This window comes from Enhydra lutris, unplaced genomic scaffold (assembly GCF_002288905.1).
Source record: "Enhydra lutris kenyoni isolate GAN:26980312 unplaced genomic scaffold, ASM228890v2 scaffoldscaffold80, whole genome shotgun sequence".
NCBI classification, from domain to species: Eukaryota; Metazoa; Chordata; class Mammalia; order Carnivora; family Mustelidae; genus Enhydra; species Enhydra lutris.
The window spans coordinates 4078514-4099629 of record NW_019154164.1 but is presented as its reverse complement, the minus strand read 5'-3'; the positions used below and the strand labels follow the sequence as shown (position 1 = coordinate 4099629).

Below are 21116 nucleotides of genomic sequence, written 5' to 3'. Positions count from 1 at the left end.
TGGGACCTAGGTTCAAATTCTGGCTCTGACACCTGCTAGCTCTATAACCCTGGGTATGTGGTTGAACCTTACTCACACTTTCCTCATCTACAGAACAATAGTACAATACTAATAAGGTTTACCTAATGAGATTGTGATGGAAATTAAATGAGATGACCCTAGAAGCACTTTTTGCACATGGTGACTGTTCCCTAAATTAAAATCATTAAGTGTGCAGACATAAGCCAGGTGCTAAGGGATGTGAGAATGAGTAAGATACAGTCTTTTCTGTCAAGTATCTCCAATTTTATCTAGAGAGACAGGTATATAAAGAAGAAATAACAATCCAGTATTGATCCATGCCAAGATCTGAGTATGCACTGGACAGTTCTATGGAAGCCTGAAGAGAAGGGCATTTAACTTCATCTGCAAAGGGAAGACAGAATAAGACTTCCCAAAGAAGAGGAAGCCCAAGAGTGAGTGAGTCTTCAAGAATAAGGACTAATGGGAGTTATCCATCCAAAGTGTGGGGTGAGGGATCTTGGTAAGATAGAAGAGTTGCCAGGACTTGGCCTAGCATGAAAGTCTTGGCAGTAAGAGAAAAATCTAGCTGTTTAGGGAGCATGATGTGGGTATGGGACAGTGGGGGTTATGGCGAGAATAGACCACAGAGAGGTAAGCTTGGGGCAGATTGTGCAGGCCCCTGGGTAGCATGTTAATGAGCATGAACTTCTACCATATGGGCAATGGGGGGTCATTTAAGGATCTTAATGACAGGGATGTGGTCAGATTTGTGTTCATTACAAAGTAATGAAGAGCAGGAGGCAAGATTGGAGGCAATAAGACCAGGTGAGAAATAGCGGTACCTTAGACTAAGGTGATGGTTTGTGGGGAAGAAAGGAAGAACATAGATTCAAGATGAGTGTGGGAGATACACTAGAATTTGGTGACCAATTAAGGTAGAAATACAGTGGCAATCAAAGAAGCTGCCAAATTTATGGCTTGGGAAGTTGGGCCAGTGCTGAATTACCCAATAACGAGAGTAAGCAGGGCTGCAGGCTCCGCAAATCAGGGGCCCCCAAAACCTGGCCACATTTTTAGTCTGTATATGTAGTTTTTAGAAAGACTTCATCACCATAGGAGTAGCAGAACTTTTTGGACTTTTTAACCTTTTTATGCTTTACTATTGTTTTTATTTGAATTTCATGTTGGAGTGGGGTTTCATAATCTTTTCATTGCTCAGGGCCTCCCAAAAGAGTTGGTGTCTAAAGCCTGAATCCTTTCTGATCTGGGTGGTTAGTGGTATCATTTCACTGAGAGAACATGGACTTGGAGGAAGAGCAAGTTTGGGCTTCCTGCCTTTGATAGGCTTAGCCCTGAGTGAAGGGAAGGGCATGATCAGGCTGGTGAGGGACTGGCAACTGGGTAACCTTCTAGAGAGACTCCACAAAGCCAATTCATATAGCTCAGCCCAAGTGAAGTGGTTAGGCTAAGTCAATAGTCCTCAAACATTCGACCAATACTAATGGAAAGTAAGGAGAGACTGCTAGCAAGAGAGGTCATGAATGCAAGTTGATACAGTGATTGGAGACATAGATTGAGCTATGGGTTCTCAACCTAGAGTCAGGGGAGTTTTAAGCCTTTGAAATTATATGCAAAATTGTGTATATGTGTACAGTGTAATTATGGGCAGAAGTTCCACAGCCTTCTTCAGAATTTCAGAGCTGTCTTTGACCCCAAGAGAGTCACCTGTCACTAGGAGTAGATTAACTATGAAGCGAATAACACTTCTTTAGAGTTCCTCACTGCCTTGAGGAACTGGCAGTCTTTGTAGTGTGTTTTTCCTTAAAGGGAACATTCCTCTTGAATTGTGTAAAGCATTTGGTCACACAATACCCAGATCATCCCTAGCCAACCACGGATCAGGAAGTTACCCAGTATGGGTTAGTTTCTGGCATCAGATACCATCCAAGAGGGATGAGTGCAAAGAAAGGACTGTTAAAGGCCAAAGACTGCATTAGAAAAGGCAGAAGGGCAAGCAGTGCCAATCAAATAAAGAATGGCACCGATGGAGGAGAAGAATCAGACCACACTGTGAAGGAAGTAAAAAGAGAGAGAGTCAGCTACACCCAACATGTATGGGAGAGCAGGGAAGAGAAAAAACAAGGACACAATCAGAGGAGTGGCTAGGATAATGGCCTGGCAGCCAAGCAAGTATGAGTGGTAGCTATGGTACCAAAACACACAGCAGAAGTGGGTACCCACATAAAAAGGTCTAAGCTTCATATTCAATAAAGCAGACTTGCTGTGAACACAGTATCCAAGCTGAAGTCAAGTTGAATGGCACATATATACTTTTCAAAATGAGTCCTAATGTGTTCTGTGGCCAGACAAAGGCTTTGAGTGACCCTTGTTCCCCCACCCCTGCCTCCAATCTTTCTTTCCTAATCCTGTATCTTAATCTTCTTACTCCTTGAATGTCTGTATTTCTGCACCATCTCTCTGTCCTCTGGCTGGAGATAGGGAGTAGTAAGAGAGGGTAGAAAGAGAAAAGAAACCATGAGAATGACATTTGAATGTGAAAGGTTTTGAATTGAAAATTTATCCTGGGTAACCCATAAAACCAGTAATCCATATGTGGTTAATTGAATGTTGTCTAAAATTCAGGCCAAGGAAACATCTATTTGAACCAGAGTGTTCTAAGTTGGCCACCCTGGCAATTCTGAGGTTGACTGGTTTCAATTGGGCAAATCATGCTGAGTTTCCCATTATTAGGAGGGTGAGTATTTTTATTATCTTTTGAGTGTAAAATGCACCCCAATCAGAGATACGTGCTCTGATGTGCTTATGTGGCTATTATGGAACCTACCTAATGCCATTTTACATTTCCACGGCAACTTCCTTATGGAATCTATTCCAAGATAAACTAATTTCATTACAGTTCCCAACTTAATTTCTCCAGTGATAATATCTTTAAAGGTTTTGACATATTAACTGTGGACGTGTTTCTTCATAGTTGTGTCACTATGAAAAATCCGCTACTTGAGGACTATGATTTTGAATGGCTAATATGACAAAAAAAATATTAGGAACATGGAGAAATAGCTACAAACTGGAATGACTGAGCCAAGGCATTGATTTGAGGTTACTAAGAACTAAGTAAAATTAATTCAGTAAAAAGCAGCCATTTATATTTTCTTACTAGCAAACTGCTGAGGAGTAAACGATTACAAACATTTTTAATGATAAAGATGTGTAACATTAATGGTTTGCAGTAGTGTTCTCACTGAAAGAAGACAAAGAGTGTATTAAAATATGCTTCATAATGTAAACGTAAATAAGTTCTATTTCGCTATGGTTAACATGGAAACAATTCATTAATGCTTTTATAGACAGGTTTAGCACTTTTATGTTTTTTTTTTCTAATAGTAAGACTTAGCTTGACCTGATCATAATGAATTGCTTCTTTAGTAAGTCCTATTCAATCCAACAAAGCCAGTTAATCACAATATACCTAGATATCTGTTGATTACATTTTTAGACTGGTAAAGGACATAAATCAATGTGACTGCAAGTTTTGTTGGAACTGGAGTTGGGGAATTTGTAAATCATCTGGATGTAATATTTTTTGTCAAACTCTCAGCTACTTCTGCAGATGAAATTATAATTTCTGGAGCTAAATCCTATTAAGCTTGTGTTGGATTCAGTTGTCTTTCAGCTTTGTAGTTGTTTTTGATGAACCTAATTGTACAACTTAGAGATGACAAAACTATGTCCCCAATAAATACCTGTTAACATTTTGCCTTTAGCCAATAAGAAGAAGGAGAAAGAACGCCCAGAGATCTCTCTTCCTTCAGACTTTGAACATACGATTCATGTGGGGTTTGATGCTGTCACCGGGGAGTTCACTGTAAGTAAGCTCCTTATTGTTTTGCAAGCCATGAAAAAATTCCTTTGTGAAAATAGGTTTCAAGAAAGCCTGCCCATGTCCCAGAATGTCAGGCTTGATGCTTTGGATGATTTCAAGGAAAATGGACTATACTGAGTCAATCCCCATTGGAACTAGAGAGTGGCAAGAGTATTGGGAAAAATTATTTTATCCATCGTAAAAATGTCTAATCGCAGTTAGTCTTCAATGTGATTGGAAATGCGAATTTTCTATGGCACAGGAGACGTAGTCCTGGTAGAGACTCTTTTGAGTCTGTTCTTTATTGTTTGAAGTGAATCAGAGAATCAACTGACTCAACTTGGCCAGTGAAGACAGTCCATCTGAATAATTCAGGCTTGACATTAGAACCTGGATTACTCAGATAAGCTCACCACACTAACCAAAAATCTCTGTACAACTGACCTGGTCTTCCCTTTGATTTCAAGAACATGGCTTATTTTTAGGCTTATTAACAGGTATATTTCAAAGGCCTTCAAAACAACAAACCCCATGTTTCAGGAAGAATATTTATGAATATATCTTGTGTGCTTTAGTGGTTATGTGCTTTAAATATATGCAATCCACAATAAATACCAATACAAATTCTCCAGAAAGACCAGAGCTATAGACTCAGCCTTTCTTTGGATATCTGTAGTGCTCAAATAACACAAGATCTATCATTTTGTACTTTTTTTTTTTCCAAGATCTGGCATCTTTGTTTTTAGATGAATGAAGGAAAAGATGTGGCTAGAAATATGTCCCCAGGAAGATCAACTACCTTTTTCTGTACTAGTAAGGATCTCAATAAAAATGTACATTCTGAGATAATGAGTACTTTTATTCAGAAAAAAAAAGTGTTTTATGATATCATCACCACTGAATCTTGGGTTCTAAAACCAATAATTTTAGAGGTAAAATAATTAAATTTTCTGTTTCATAACTTGATGGTTAATAAGTAAACTTATATGACTGAGTGAACCAAAAAGGGGTGGGGGACAAATTAACTGGATTTGGAGAAGCAAACCATGTCTCTGAAGTGACAGCCAAATTGCCCTTTTTTTTTTCCCAATTCTGGAAGTACGCAATATGAGAATAAAATCAAAATGGAGTAAACATCTTGGCCTTGCAAAGTAACGTGAGCTGATTATTTCTGTACTCTCAATACAAAGTAGAAGAGAACGTAAAGAAATACTGATGTTGATAAAGTTGAGACACTGGTAGGATTTAACCAATTTCATCCCTGGAGTCAGAGACATTATTCAAATGGCCTTGACTGCTGTCACCACTACCATTACCACTGTCACCACCCCCCAAAAACAATAATAATGATTTTTGTAATCTAAACAAAAATACTACAACATTTTTGACATTTGAAACAGTCAAAGCACTTCAATTTTATAAATGTGGTTTATTAACTGTTCCCTCTTTTTATTTTAAGAACGTTATGCTTCCAGTTTTGACCTGTTTTATTTTCTGTGTGCTTTTCTTCTGCATTAACTTTTCTTATGTTTTATTGCTCTCATGCCACGTTTTTTTTTTTTCCTTCCTTTTAATGGTCTGATGTGAAAGCTTTCTCCTCCACTATTCTCATGTGACATTCTGGTTCCTTTCTAATTTGCTTTTTAAATTTTTTCTGCACTTTCCAACTTGCTTGACATCTTATGATACCATCTATCTTGAGTTATTTCTTTGTTCTTTTGGGGTTCTGAATGGAAATAAAAAAAGTGAATCACCATCATTTGGCTGACTGCATTATCACTTGGCCATCGGTTAGAACCCAAAGAACCCACCAGAGAGGGCTGGGGGTGGGATATGCGACAGGCACTCTTTCCAATTTTAGCCAACAGATTGATACAACTGAACCCAACCAAACCAACACCTGCCCCCCCACCGCCTACCCCGCACCCAATTTAAAATAAAACATCTGTTTGGAGGCAAGCAGTTGTTGGAAATCCTTTGAAGATATGGACAGACAACAGGCTAAATTTGGAAATCTGATGCATTTATTGTCCTCTTGTGGTCTTTTGAAACTATTTGTCCACACATTGTCTTTAAAGACACCAAATTCTGTCCTTTTAAATTCTTTTCACCTATGGTTTATGTTTATCAACTTTAAAAACTGCCCAATGATAATAAGCTTTTAAAATCATTTTGGTGGTAGCATTTAAAATTGGGTCCTATTTGCCACAGTACCACTAATGTATTGTGTGCATGCTTGCGTATGTGCACAGGCACGTGTGGTGGGGGGCATATTGCCAAATTTGATTATTGCTGTTGCTTAGGTTGAATTTTGAGCAATTTGTTGAACTGTTTTGTTCAGTTGTCTTCCAAGGGCCTGTCATTATGAATGCTTGGATGCCGATTTGGTGTGCCCCTTGCTGATTGTCCTATGGCTAGTTGGTCCATATAACCTTGTACACCTGGTTATATACTTGGACCTTGAGATTCAAATTCGGTTGGGAGGTGAGATTTGGGGTATTAAACTATGAAAAGTCCTTACCCTTTATATTGCCATTTTTGTCCCAAATACTTCAGAACTCCCCCTTCCAGACCTCTAGACCTGTGACGGTCGCTTCCAGTGAATCAGAGGGAAAAATGGTATGAGTGATATACATGATCATTCTTATAAGATAAATGCTTGGCCTGTTGTATCATGCTGCCATTTTCCTGGGCTACACCAGACAATCCCCAGCTTGTTGTACATCTGGTTGTTTTTGTACACGTGGTCAGGCATTGAAATGTGCTCCTGCTTCTGATGCTCATACTTCTAGGTCTCCATTAGCTGTCTTAACTTTTGGGATTTGTACCTCAATCTGGAGTAATGAGATGGCTTTCTGATGATGTGCCTTTGGGGCATACATTCAAATTTAAGTGTAAGGTCTCATTGATCGACTAGTTTATCTCAACTTCTCAAAGATACAAGAAATGATGTCAGCAGGGTAGTCATGGGGTAAGTATAGTTGTCTGAAGGATCTTCTGCAATTGACAGCATGTTTCCCTGCTGTCTAGTGATCACGAGACTTTGATTTATCACAAAAGTTTAGAAGTGCCATCAGAATGTATAATAACTGAGAATATTCTGATAATTACGGTAATGATCATGCCAGTGATGTCTGCCCTAGTGGTTATGTGCAATGCATACCTGGTTTTGTAACACTTAATAACTCCTTTGGCCATGACAGTATTAACCAAATGCTATTAATTGCACTTAGAATCAGAACTGGGATCATGCATGGGCTCCTGAGTTCAAATATGTGGCTTAAGGCTTTAGCATCGAATTGCGTGATTAATGCATGTCAAAGTGTTGTTTCACTGTGCTTGGAGTAACCCCAAATACCAGGAATCAAAGACCTGTATCCCAAATCAAACCAGTTGGGTCGAAGCATGTTTCTGTAGCTTTGGAGACAATCTCTTAATTTAGACAAAGTCGTTACCTTATATCTGAACTCATTTTGTGGGAAGCCAGGACTTCAGAACTGTAGCACTAAAATGGAAATTGTTCATATATGCTTTGAAATGCAATGGTTTCCCTTTTTCCCCTGGTCTAAAGAAACTCAAAGGTAGAGTCTGACTGTGTGGGAAATCCTTAATCTAGTTTTCCCTAAACCAGTCATGACTTTCTCACTGCATCTTGCAGAAGAATCGCATCAATGAGAATGCAGTGAAATTTAGCATTCCTGTGTCACCATCCTGTCCATTTTAGCCACACAGACACTTCCACTGTGAAACTGGAAATTGTTACCCAGAATTGGGAACTGAAATTTGTAAGTTCATCACATGGCCATTGGCTACCTGTGATCACCCAGTCGTAAACACAGACTTACAAATTATCGTCAAAGCTTTTCATGATGCCATCCTTCTTCCCTCCAAAGTCATGTTTCTGCCTTCTGGTAATTTCTCCAGTCCTTTAACTGTAATTCTTACTATTGTGTATTTATGGAGGAAACACCTGGCCCCAAGTGGAATTACGCGTCCCAACTTGAGAACGTTGTCTTTTTTCTCCCCCTCTGTTTCCTGCAATCTGTTGTCCTAACCTGTCCTGCCCCTGATGGAGTTAAGACCTCTCAATTTTCATAACCGCCCCATTTGAGAAGGGATGACCCCCCCCCATTCAGACCCATTGGTTTCATCTCCTCCCACCTTCTAAGTTGTCCCACATTCTGTTTTAACTTTCTTTTCTTTCTTTATTTACGTCCATTACAGCCAGATCTCTATGGCTCACAGATGTGCCCAGGGAAGCTCCCAGAGGTGCGTCACAGGCCCAAAAGAAGCTTGCATCAAAGTGCTTCTTTGAGATGTCATAGCACTGCGCAGCAGGTTCATGTGTGTGCAGTAGAGTTGTTGCTTGGCTTATCTCACTTTTTCGTTGTCATTCCCAAACTCTGGAGGCCCACGTCACACATTGTTTTGCCGAGACTTCAGAGGGCAAGGCCACGCAAATTGTGTCTAGATGCACTCCAGGAACAGTGTGTCTGTCTCTCACTCCAAGTTGCCCTTGGAGGCTGGATAATTACAAATGGGGGCATCCATAGGCTGAACATGTAGGAAAGAAGGCTCAACGCTCAACGCGAAGCTAATCTTTCAGTGTAATTGGTGCAATTGTCCCGGGTTCGAGTTCCAAACGCTCCCTCCTCTCTGCTCTAAATCCTTTAGAGTATTGCCAATTCTCACAAGGCTTTGCCACGGGTGTCACAGTCCCCAGGTTCTATGTGGCCAATGAGCAAAGTGGGGAGGAGGGGATGGAGGGAGGTGAGGAGAAACTATTTAGCACCTCCTGGCTGTTGCTCCTCCTCTATTCTATTTTTGCCTCCTCTCAATTCCCCTCTGTATTAAAGCCCTAGAGCACCCACCCCCAAAAATTACATTTTGTAATCGCAAAGTGGAAACTGCCCAAGGGTGAGGCTTTTCTTCCATTCGGAAAGATCTTCCGATTACTACATGCCCAGAAAGAGCTTATGTGATTCTAGTCATATAAAATCCATTGATCTGCACTATACTATACTGTGCACAAATTTAGAGAAGTCTTGCTATGTCTGCCCTGAGTCGCCAGAAAAAATAAGCTAAGCCGTAAACATCATTTCATGGATGAGCAGAATTAATATGGAGGTGATTTTCATGCGCTTTTTTTTTCTATCACAGTCATACTCCCACCCACCCTTTTTAAGTTGGATCCTAGTTTTACCTATGTGTTTTAATTAGAGAAGAGAATGATTGCATTATTAAGTTACTAACTTTAAATCTAGAGTGTCACTCCAGTTTCCCAAGTGTAATCCTACAGGTAGCATGGGCTTCTTGGTGAAGAACTTTACTGGAACATGAAAATGCAGCTGCTGAATGTTCTGAGCTGCCATTCTTTCCCTCTGGTTGTCCACAGGGAATCCCTGAGCAGTGGGCACGGTTACTCCAAACCTCCAACATAACAAAACTGGAACAGAAGAAGAACCCACAAGCCGTCCTGGATGTTCTCAAATTCTACGATTCCAAAGAAACGGTCAACAACCAGAAATACATGAGCTTTACATCGGGAGGTAAGAGGATTCCAAGGTATCAAAGAGAGAAGAAGGAATTCTCATCTCAGAGCCTCAGGATTAGACCAGAATGCCTGTAGGGCATCTGAAGTCAGTTCTAGTATCTTCTCCAAATGACTTCAGTGACAGTAAATGGAAAGATAGGCTGGAAGGTAAAGTTGATGTGAGGCAGTTTATGACTTGGCTGTTTTTAGAACTCGAGTAGGGGGAATTAATTGCTCAGTGAAGCAGCAGTTGTCACTTTGAATCAGCAATCACAAGTGTTTGGTCTCTGCACTGGCATGAAGAAGACACTTCCTTAGTCATGTAGGATCAGGCCTTGTGATGTGCCCATGAGATAAGAGGCATATGGGTCCAACCGTGATCTCCTAAAGTTTATTTTTTCCCTCCAATTCATTGAATTGGACCCTGATGATACAGCATTCATTTTGTGGTTGCCAGGTTATTTTGATCCAACTTTAAAATCACGCTTAAAGAAAGAAATCACGTCTGGCTATTTATAAGAAATTGAAATGGTCATGTTCCTGCCAAATCTTGACTTCAGTTGCTAGCACATAGACTGAGCCTTTGTTTGAAACTTTAAGGTTCACATTTGCACTATAAGCAACTGAAAAATATATGCCAAACAATATTTTTGTGTTTTGAGAAAGATAATCCAGGGTGCCTCTCTAGAACAACTTATTATTTAACATCTAAAAAAAGAAGAGAATCCTATCATTAGTGGTCCAGCTGTAAAGAGCCCCCACCTCTTAGCAATGGTTTTAACATAGGGCAGGCCTAAAATATCTTCAGGGATGGTGCAAGGGGACACTTGGAAGGGGAGGAGTGTCTCCTTTGGTCATAACACATGTCAAAGCCCAAACTTAAGGCATGTAGTAATTCACAAGCTCCATGGGACGTTTTTAACTGAGAAGATAGTTTAACTGCTATTCTCCAGGGCAGAACACTGAAAAGGAAAAAAGGCCAGCAAGGAGAGGTTTTATGATATTTAGTCTTCCATATACATGATAGGCCTCAGAGATCCTAGTGACACATCAAACAGTGCTTAATTAATGTGAGGAAGTCTAGAACTGTCCTCCAGGTTCACTAGAGAACCACAGGCTACCAGAACCAAAAATGCTTCATTCTAGTATTGTCTAAGCTGAGTGAAACTCACCAGACATTCTGAGATGCTCTAGAGTTGAGACCAAGGAATGGGATGAGAGGAGGTGGGGGTGGGGGAGGAGAAAGAGAAAGGAAGGAAGGCAGGGTGGAAGAGAAGGGAGAGAGGAAATAGGGGAGAAATTCTGGATATAGATGTATAGATTCATACCTCAGGAGTAGGTAATCTCCAGGCACCTGGGTGGCTCAGTTGGTTAAGCATCCAACTCTTGATTTCAGCTCAGGTCACCATCTCAGGTCCTGGGATTGAGCCCTGCATTGAACTCTGTGCTCAGTAGGGACTCTGCTTGAGGCTTCTCTCTCCCTCTCCCTCTGCCCCTCCCCTTGTTTGCATGCATGTTTGCACTCTCTTTCTCTCGCTCTCAAATAAATAAAATCTTTTTTTAAAGAAAGTAGTATGTAATATCGATAGTCCTCTATATAGATGAGATTCTCCAGAGGCCTGCACTAAGGTCTATAAAATGACATGTGAGGGGGCAATGGTGTGAGCTATTTTCAGAACAACAAAGTCATTTGTCATAGAATCTGTTCAATAGCAAATTGGAGAATTTCCTTCTGGTCAAAGGCATGCAGGTTAATTTTTTATTAACTCTGATCTCTAAGGGAGGCAGGCTTCATGAAATAAAGGTGACGTCCTTATCTTTACTTTTCAGATAAAAGCGCACACGGATACATAGCAGCCCATCCCTCGGTAAGTGAAAAATTGAAAATGGTTTGGAGTGATCAGTGTTTCTGACAGTCCAACAGAATGCCATCACAAAGATTCAGTTTAGATATCTCTTCTCTTTTTAAACAGTCTTTTAAAGGTATAATTTAAATCTATAAAATTCACCCATTTTTAAGTGTACAGTTTGGTGAGTTTAGGTAAATGTGTATACCAGCCCTACCATTGCCTTAATCCAGTTTTAGAATATTTCCATCACCTCCTAAGATCCCTTATGCCTGCTTATGGTTATTCCCCATCCCATTCCCACCCTAGCCCCAGGCAGTCACTGGTCTGGTATTATGGATTTGTCTTTCTGGACATTTCATGAACACAGAATCATATAGTATATGACCATTGGTGATTGGCTTAATGCTCAGCATAATGCTCTTACAGTTCATCCTAGTCACATGTTCTCAGTAGTTTGTTCCTTTTTATTGCCAAGTAGTCTTCCATGGTATGGCTGTACCACTGTTTGTTTCACAATTTACCCACTGAAGTCTCTCTGGAGCATTGCCAGGCTTTGGCTGTTGTAGATAAAGCTACTATGAACATGCATGTATAAATCTTTACATAGACAGATGTTTCTATTTCTCTTATGCAAACAATCTTGAAAATAATAATCGTCATGACAGTGACTTCTCTTGACTCAGCACTTACAATGTGCCAGGCACTGGGAGGATAACATTTTACATTCACTTAGCCTTTCTTGACAACGAGATTAGGTAGGTCTTACCATTGTCTGCATTTTACAGATGAGGTTCAGAGACGTGAAATAACTCAACTGAGGTCATACTGCTATACCTCTGAGCATCACCTGTTCCAATAAACTGCGATGCAGTGGGGGAGGTAACTTTGCCCAAGCTCACATAGATAGTCTTAGAGAAGTGACTAGAAAATAAGTAACCTAGTTCAAAGTGCTTAGAAGTGATAGAGCAGCAGCAAGAATACCCATAGGCATTAGACAGAAAGTTATCTTAGACAAGGCTTACCTTTACATGCTTTTATTTTGAAATAATTAACATTAGTGAGTTTCCTAACTGTTGCTTCAAAGAGTCCTGGATGATCAACCTTTTATAGAGGACAGATTCTGGCCTGCTTCATGTCACCCTGGGCAATAAGGGTGATAGCAATAAATCAATAGTGGTAATGAGTAAAGGCTATGAAATAGTGTGGCTATTAAAAATAGAATTGCCATGTGATCCAGCAAGCCCACTTCTGGTTTGATACCCAAAAGAATTGACAGCAGGTTTTCACACAGATTTTTATATGTATACCCATGTTCATAGTTGCATTATTCACAATATACAAAAGGTGGGAGCAACCCATTTGCCCATCAACAGATGAATGGATTAATAAAGGTGGTATATCCATGCCATAGAATATTATTCAGCCTTAAAAAGGAAGGACAATCTGGGGTGCCTGGGTGGCTCAGTCGGTTGGGTGTCCAACTTTTGATATTGGCTCAGGTCTTGATCTTGTCTCAGGTGTTGAGCTCAGGGTTATAAGTTCAAGCCTCATTTTGTGCTCTCTGCTGAGAATGGAGCCTACTTAAAAAAAAAAGGACATTCTGATACATTGAACATGCTACCACATGGGTGAACCTTGAGGACATTATGCCAAGTGAAATAATCCAGTCATGAAGAGAAATGCTGTATGGTTCTACTCATAGGAGATATAGGGTATTCTGTATACTGAGTTTGATTTTTGCAAGATGAAAATTGTTCTGGAGATTGCTTGCACAACAGTGTGAATATACTTAGCACTACTGAACTGTACATTTAAAAATAGCTAAGATGGTAAATTTTATGTCATGTATATTTTACCACAATTAAACATAAAAAGAAAAGAAAAGATGAAGTCTCTGGACATAGGTGTTTAGTCTTATTGTATGAATACTGAATGTGATATGATAATGCATATAAAATATTTAGTATACTACCTAGCACATAGTATATGTTTATTAAATATAAGCTAAAGCAAAAATGCCAGTCTTCCTTGATCAATACTTACCTTTCCTCCCTTGATTTACTTAATATCATTATTATATAATAAATATGACCTGGGTATTCTGGCAAAGAAATAGTTGGTATTTTTTTTTAGGTAGGTAGGTCAGTTATTCTAATTGCTAACCTGTTAGGATGGTTAGTAGAATGGTTTTTATTTTTGTCAATGGTTTATATCTCCTGAATTACTGTCCCTTTCTTTTGAGCTTGCTTCTACTGGTTTTGCTTGTGGAATTCAAACTACATCTACATAATGATCAAAATATTCCACCAAATCAGAAAAAAAATGATGTTCTCACTGTTTGGAGATCAAACAACTGGATATTTACTTTTTTCACATATATTTATCAAGTGCCCTCTTACAAGCACTAGGAAATCTGGAGCTTATTCTGGTAAGGGAAGAGAAGTATGCATGTCAAGAAACAAAATACAATATGGACCATGTTACATGCCATAAAATATGTCCATTTGCTATGAGAACTCAGAGAAAAGAGATTATTTTCAGCTGGGTAGGAAAAAGGAAGTAGGCCGTTGTCTCAAAGGGCTTAAAGCTCTGTAGGTACTTGGTACATATTTGTTGAATGTTGAGTTGGAAAATGCTTCATAAAAAAGGCTGCATTTGAGCTAGATTGTGAAAGTCTGGTGGGATTGGATCTGTAAAGATGGGGAAAGACATTCTAAGCAAAAGGAAAAACGTAAGAAAGGGAACAGTAATAAGGAGAGCATGGGGACAAAATGGTGTGGTTTTGAATGAAGACAGATGCAAGAAAAAGAATCATAGGAATTAAGCCTTGAATATTAAGTTGGAGCCAAACCATTGGGGCCCTTAAAATGGTATTCCAAGAAACCTGGCCTATTTGTAACAATGTGGATGGAGCTAGAGTGTGTGATGCTAAGTGAAGTAAGTCAGTCAGAGAAAGACAAACATGATGTCACTCATATGTGGAATTTAAGAAACAGAAGAGATGAATGTACAGGAAGGGGGCAGGGAAAGGAAGAGAGGGAAACCAACCATAAGAGACTCTTAATGGTAGAAAACAAACTGAGGGTTGATGGAGGGAGGGAGGTGGGGGGATGGGCTATAGGGGTGAAGGGTAGTAAGGAGGGCACTTGTCATGATGAGCACTGGGTGTTGTAAGTGATGAATCACTAAATTCTACTCCAGAAACCAATATTGCACTGTATGTTCACTATGTAAACTTTAAATTAAAAAGGGAGGGAGGGAGGGAGGGAGGAAGGAAGGGAGAAATCTGGCCTTTTCCAGTATACATTGGGAAGTTTTTGGAGTTTTTTGGAACAGGAGAATTAGGCAATGAAAGCTTATGCTTTGGGAACAGTTACCTGACAGCAAACATCCAGAGTGAATTAGGGGCAGAAGGTGAGGCTGGATGAAGGGAAGATCAGTTGGAGGAGTCCCGTAAGCATCCGGGCCATAGGTAACAAGGGCCTAATGGAGATGGTGGCAGAAGGAATGGAGATGAGGTTCAAATGTTTAGGTTATTAATTGGATGTTGGAGGAAAGGTCAAGGTCAAAGGCTTGAAATGATACATGGGTGGGCAGAAGTGTGAGGATGCCATCTTTTGGGAGTTACAAATTTCCATGAGCAGATGCTGAGTTTCCTATTGGATAGTTTGGAGTCTGAAGAGCTGGTAGGACTCCCAGGTGGAGATACTAATTAAACCACGTAACTGAGGCTGGGTTTCTATTGATTGAATGAACTGGATTAGACCCTTAAGTTTAGGTTGGATCCCTTCAGTAGAACTCAGTTACTTAGGAATGGGGAATTGAGAGCACCCTGTGCTCTCCTTATGGTTCCAGGGGGAGAGTGCCTTGATGGTCCTTAGGCTTTCTTGCATTAGAAACACTCCCAAGTAGACCTGGCTACCCTTTAAGATCTGATTTAATGGAATTGGACAATCCCTTATAGACAGAGCCTAAACTGATCACCAGTTTTGGCATCCTCTAATAGCCTGGGTGGGAATTACCATAGAAGAAGTGTTGTAGTCACTAAATATTTTAAACGAGTGACTGTATCATTAATATTGAATTCAGCAATCCCTCCTTTAGTCCTGTGACATCTGCTTTACTACTCACTTAAGGTAGCTTCTTTGATGTGAGTGTATTAAATGCTAAATACTGTTCAGGGACCTACTCTTCAGTTTAAGACTACTTTAAAATCTTATATTTGTATTGGACTATTGAGAGGAAAGATTGCGTTTAGAATCCTGGACTAGTATCTTGAGTGGAAAGTAGCAACAATACTGCGACTATGTCATGATTTGTGCCCAGAGAACTACTGTGACTATGTCATGATTTGTGCCGAGAACGTCATGCATGATTTGTTCAGTTGACACAGACTGAGCTTTCAATTCGAAGTACTGGTTTATTTTGTTCATCTAGATTAGTGGTCCCTGTACTTCAGTGTGTATCAGATCTGCCTGGAAGAAGGTGCAAGTCAAAATGGAATGGAACCCTGAAATCTGCATCTTAAGCAAGCACCAGAAATGGCCCATAGACCACACTTAGCGTGATCTGAAGTCTCCAAAGTCCTTACTTCTAATTCCTTTGACCTTTAACAAGGAAGCTCAAAGAAAGAAGAGTTTCCTAAGGCAGTTCCTCTAGCTGAGGTATTGTCTAGAGCAGGGTTTATAACTTAGAGTCCATAGGGATTGGCTTCATAAGATCTCTGTGAATTTATATGGAATGGAATAGAAGAGAAGAGAAGAAAAGAGAAGAGAAGAGAAGAGAAGAGAAGAGAAGAGAAGAGAAGAGAAGAGAAGAGAATTTATATGGAAAAGTGCATACCTACCTGTATCCTTCTGGAGAGATCGGCCAAACACTTCAGAGTTCTAAAAGACTCCAGGACCCCGCTTATGTCAATAATCACCTCCCTTGCCCCACCATGTGGCACAAGAATAGTATCACAAATTTTCAGTAAGACAAAAACATTCTTTACTCACTGGTTTAATTCCAGCTAGTTAACATACAGTGTAATTAATATGAATTTCAAGTGTACAATGTAGTTTCCACACTTCCATAGGACACCCGGCTCTCATCACAGCAAGTGCTCTCCTGAATCCCCATCCCCCTATTTCACCCAAAATCCCACACACCTCCCCTCCAGTTATCATCTGAAGAGAAACCAGAATATCTATTGACATTCTTTTTCAAGTATTTTTTTTTTTAATTTGACAGAGACACAGTGAGAGAGGGAACACAAGGGGATTGAGATAGGGAAAAGTAGGCTTCCTGCAGAACAGGAAGCCTGATGTGGGACTTGATCCCAGGACCCTGGATCATGACCTGAGCCAAAGGCAGACATTCAGTGGCTGAACCACCCAGGCACCCCTCTTTTTCAAGTTTAGACAGACATAGTTATTCTCAGCCTAGAAGGGAGAGCGTAGCAACATTATACCTGTGACCTGCAATAAGGTCACAATATACCTGTGCAATATACCTGTGACCTGTTAATAAGCCAAGCTGTTTATTAAACTCTAGCAGCAAGAAAGAGCCCTCCCTTTATAGAGTTTTGCAGTGTATTAAAAAGGGGATGTCAGGGAAGAACATTTATAGGGTTTTAGAGCATGGTTATGTGATTTCATTTTATTTCATTTTAAGATTTTATTTATTTATTAGAGAGTGAGTGTGCACACATGAGAGAGGGAGAGAGAGAGAGAGAGCAGGAGCAGGGGCAGAGAGAGAGAGGGAGAAGCAGACTCTGTGATAAACAGGGAGCCTGACATAGGACTCAATACCCAGACCCTGGGATCATGACCTGAGCTAAAGGCAGACACTCAACTGACTAAGCCACCCCAGTGGCCTTGATTTTATTTTTAAACATTTATTTATTTGTTTGAGGGGGAGAGGGGCAGAGGGAGAGAGAGAGAGGCAGACTTCCCGATGGGCCCCATGTGGGGCTCAGTCTCAGTTTCCTGAGATCATGACCTGAGCATAAATCCAGAGCCTGACGCTTAACCCACTGAGCCACCCAGGCACCTCATGGCTATGTGATTTTAAAGCAGGTCTTACAAGGCAAGGTACAGGTTAGGATTGTGCAGTGTTTGTGATTAAATAGCTTTAGGTTGGTGAAGTGAGAGTCTTCAAAAGAGTCTTGGTGAGCAAGCTGTTATTCTTACTAAGTAAAATGCTTCGGTTGGTTCAGTCTTATCTTCCAAGAATAAGCATTTCTTGAAGTAAGAAACTGCTAGTTTTGCTTGTTCTCATAGTTTTTAACGTAAGAACAGGAAAATATGCTCTCACCTGATGCTGTTTAACACAGGGAAAAGAAAGTAGGCCCAGCCCCAGTATTATTTACACAGGGTTGGGTAAGTATGCCTGGTCCTATTCTTACTTAACGTGGGGCCAGGAAATCATGTTGATTTCAGTCCTCAGGAACAACACCTGGTGTTCTAGCTATGTTCTGGGTCAGCTCATGTTCCCTGGCCCAACTGTCATGCAAAACATAATGTCCCCTGAGGCGCTTGCATTGCGCAGTTGGTTAAGTGTCTGCCTTTGGCTCAGGTCATGATCCTGGGATCCTGGGATTTCTGCTCAGGGGAAGCCTGCTTCTCCCTCTCTCTCTGCCTGCCGCTCCCCTTGCTTGTGCATGCTCTCTCTCTCTCTCTCTCTCTCTGTGTCAATTAAATAAATAAAATCTAAAAACAAACAAACAAATGTCCCCTGAAGGCCACACATTCTTTCCAACTAACCAGCCAACATGATAGTATAGTGTCTGGTCCCAGATAAACAGAAACATTAGTCTTCTTCCTCCCCCACATACCTTCAGAAGGTGAAAAACCTCAGGTTTCCTAACAGTCCTTTAGTCTGTCCTCAGAGATGGGGAGTGTCCCCCATATGAAACAGGAATAGTGAGATTAGTAATGAATGTTAAGAAACAGTGACATTTTGCAGGCAGCTCTTCTTTAGTTAAACAGTCACCATTGAGATGTACATGGTTACCTCTTGGTCAGTAGTACTGCTTGGTCTTTGTACCAGTCTGAGGAATCTAGACCTAGGCCCATTTTATTTGGTAACAGGGCAATTTTTAGATCCTCATAGGCTGATATACATTCTCATTTATGGAGACTACATGGTGTGTTATATCAAATATATTAAAGGGCACCTCTGCCCCATATAATTTTTTTGCTGTAAACTCTTTAAAGTGATATTTTAAAAATATTGACTTTGAAATTAAGTGATTACAAGTAACACTGAATTTTTGGTTAGGTATCATTTACTGGAAGTCATTATGACTACTCAGGAGTGGTTGCTAAAGATAATCTAATCTACAATTTGGTTTTTAATGCAGTGAAATGTCTGTAACTACTAAATTGAAGTCACTAAGTGAAGTTGACATATATGCTTCATAGACATGTCATTAGACATTAATTACTTTAGATTTTATAGTTTTTTGTTACATTTTGGGGGCAATGACTTATTTCTGACTTTAGATATTTTCATAGGCTCATGGAAAGCTTACTGTTCCTAACCATAGTTCATATTGCCTGATAGATTAGATAGCTTCATTTGCCATATAAAAAGTAGTCCGTTTATATGCAGTTCTACCCTTCTGCCAGTGAACAATGATTGGGTGCATTCTTGATCCCAGCTGGAGTAAGGTAGAGCAGAACTTTCTGAAACAAAATAATCTCAAAGCAAACACCAATAAACTAGAAGCAATTTCTAAGGTTCCCCACTGAAGTGCCTTGAAGAATTAGTCTTTTACAAGAAGAAACTGATTTTTTTTTCTGGCAATTTAATGTCATTAACATATGTCACTTTCCACACAGCCATAGTACAACATAATAGCTTAGCTCTTTTGGCCAAATTAGGACTAAATACAGGTGTATAAATAAGAAAACCAATATCAAATAAGCATATAAATTTCAGTCTATAAGCCACTCAGTATGTGTATCAGGGCAAGCAGATATTCTTTCAAATACTTTCTTATAAATTCTAAGTTGTCTTCCTTTGCACAGTAGATAAATCTTACCATCTCCGATCAGATATATGATTGCATCTTATAGCTCTACCATCAATTTATACATGATTGTAGAAGACCCAAGTTGAATTTCAACCATAGCCTGAGGTCCTTTGTTGTTACAGTCTATTATTAGCCTCCTTGCATTTAACTTAGGAGTTTTGTCCTCAAGAAATGAAAATTCTTTTTTAGGATTAGCTTGAGCCAGTATACCCAAAGGCATCAACCAAAAACCAATACATACACACACACCAAAAAATAAAAAACCATCCATAATAGTGCCTTCCAATAGAAATGAATGTCATAAAAGCCATATATGTAACTTTAAATTTTCTAGTAGCCACATAGAAAAAAAAAGAAGTAGATGAAATTTTTAATGATATTTTACTTAGCCAAATGTATTCAAAATATTATCATTTCAACATATACACAACATAAAAGGAAATGTCTTTCACCAAGGAACTATTTTACAATTTTTTTCATGTTACATATTCAAAATGCAATATATATTTTACACTTACAACACACCTCAATTCAGACTAGTCACATTGGAATTGTTCATTAGCCATGGACAACACAGACCTCTATCATCATTCAGTGATTTTTAAACTTGAGCCTGAACCAGAATCACATGGAAGGCTTGTCATAACACACTATTATGCCCCACTCCCAGAGTTATGATTCATTAGTGTGGGTAGAGCCCAAGAATTTGCATTTCTAACAAGTTCCTGGTGATGATGCTGGTCTGGGGACCACAATTTGAGAACCATGGTCAAAGTGCTTTCAAAATTCAGCTTTAGAACCATTTTTACCCCTGCATTAATATGAATGATGAAGAACCGATCCTAGATACGATGATTGTTGTTTTTGGTGGTGGTATTGCAGTTTTTAACGTTGCAAAGCACCATTTATACCTGTTGGTTAAGACTGAATAATTATTTATGTTGATGAATATTCCTTAGATCTTCATGTCTCTTATTTTCTGAGTGCTTCTTTCCAGGAGGCTGAACAGGGAAGCAACATTTATGGGCTTGCTTGTACTTAGTGAGTATTTGCAGAGCTGTATTAATACCATATCCATATGCATGCTCTGATCTTTAGGCACAAAACAGCCCTTTTCTGGTGGACAAACTATCAATCAACAAATTGACAATCGGCCCAGTACAAATTGAAGGCTTTAATAACATTTTAAAAATATATTATTCATTGATTTCCAAAACATTGAACTCTCAAATACTAAATGAATAGCTCACTGTTTCTGAGCTCAGTGGAAAATAAGAAAGATTTTTGTTAAAAATGTCATGATGTTTAAAACCATGACCTGAATTTACCTCGGAATGAGGGCAGTCCCGGTCACCAAACTGTAGAGGTTCTGCTAATTTGTAAAAGGTGCAGTTTTTTTTTTTCATATCCCTATGTGATCCAATATTTCATTTCCCTTTTCTCATTTCTGAGAAAAACAATGGGGTGTTAATACCTGGTCTCTAAACTTTGTTTTTGTCATAAGAGTACAAAAACAGCATCAGAGCCTCCTTTGGCTCCTCCAGTGTCTGAAGAAGAAGATGAAGAAGAGGAAGAAGAAGAAGACGACAACGAGCCCCCACCAGTTATCGCACCGAGACCCGAGCATACAAAATCAGTAAGTGACGAATGACTGTTTCTAAGTGACTCGAAAGATGTCCTCTGGAACAACTGTAGAGTCAGAATCTAGTCCATCCACTCCTACCTATTGAGTATCTACTGTGTTTCCTGAACTAGAATATCTGGTACAACCTTGGTTGAGGTTGCTCTTTGGGGATACAAGATGGTACGTGACAATTAGAGAATGAT

At 39.6% G+C, this 21116-nt stretch overlaps 1 protein-coding gene across 1 annotated transcript in view; it reads left to right on the top strand.

The window, feature by feature from the left end:
* The window catches only part of LOC111160957 (p21 (RAC1) activated kinase 3), a 111206-nt gene that overhangs the window by 40156 nt on the left and 49934 nt on the right, over positions 1-21116 (top strand). Inside the window, exons 3-8 of the mRNA XM_022524359.1 lie at positions 3789-3889; positions 6443-6505; positions 8111-8155; positions 9282-9435; positions 11250-11287; positions 20794-20925. Coding sequence (XP_022380067.1) covers positions 3789-3889; positions 6443-6505; positions 8111-8155; positions 9282-9435; positions 11250-11287; positions 20794-20925 — 533 coding nt within the window. The remainder of the gene's footprint in view (positions 1-3788; positions 3890-6442; positions 6506-8110; positions 8156-9281; positions 9436-11249; positions 11288-20793; positions 20926-21116) is intronic.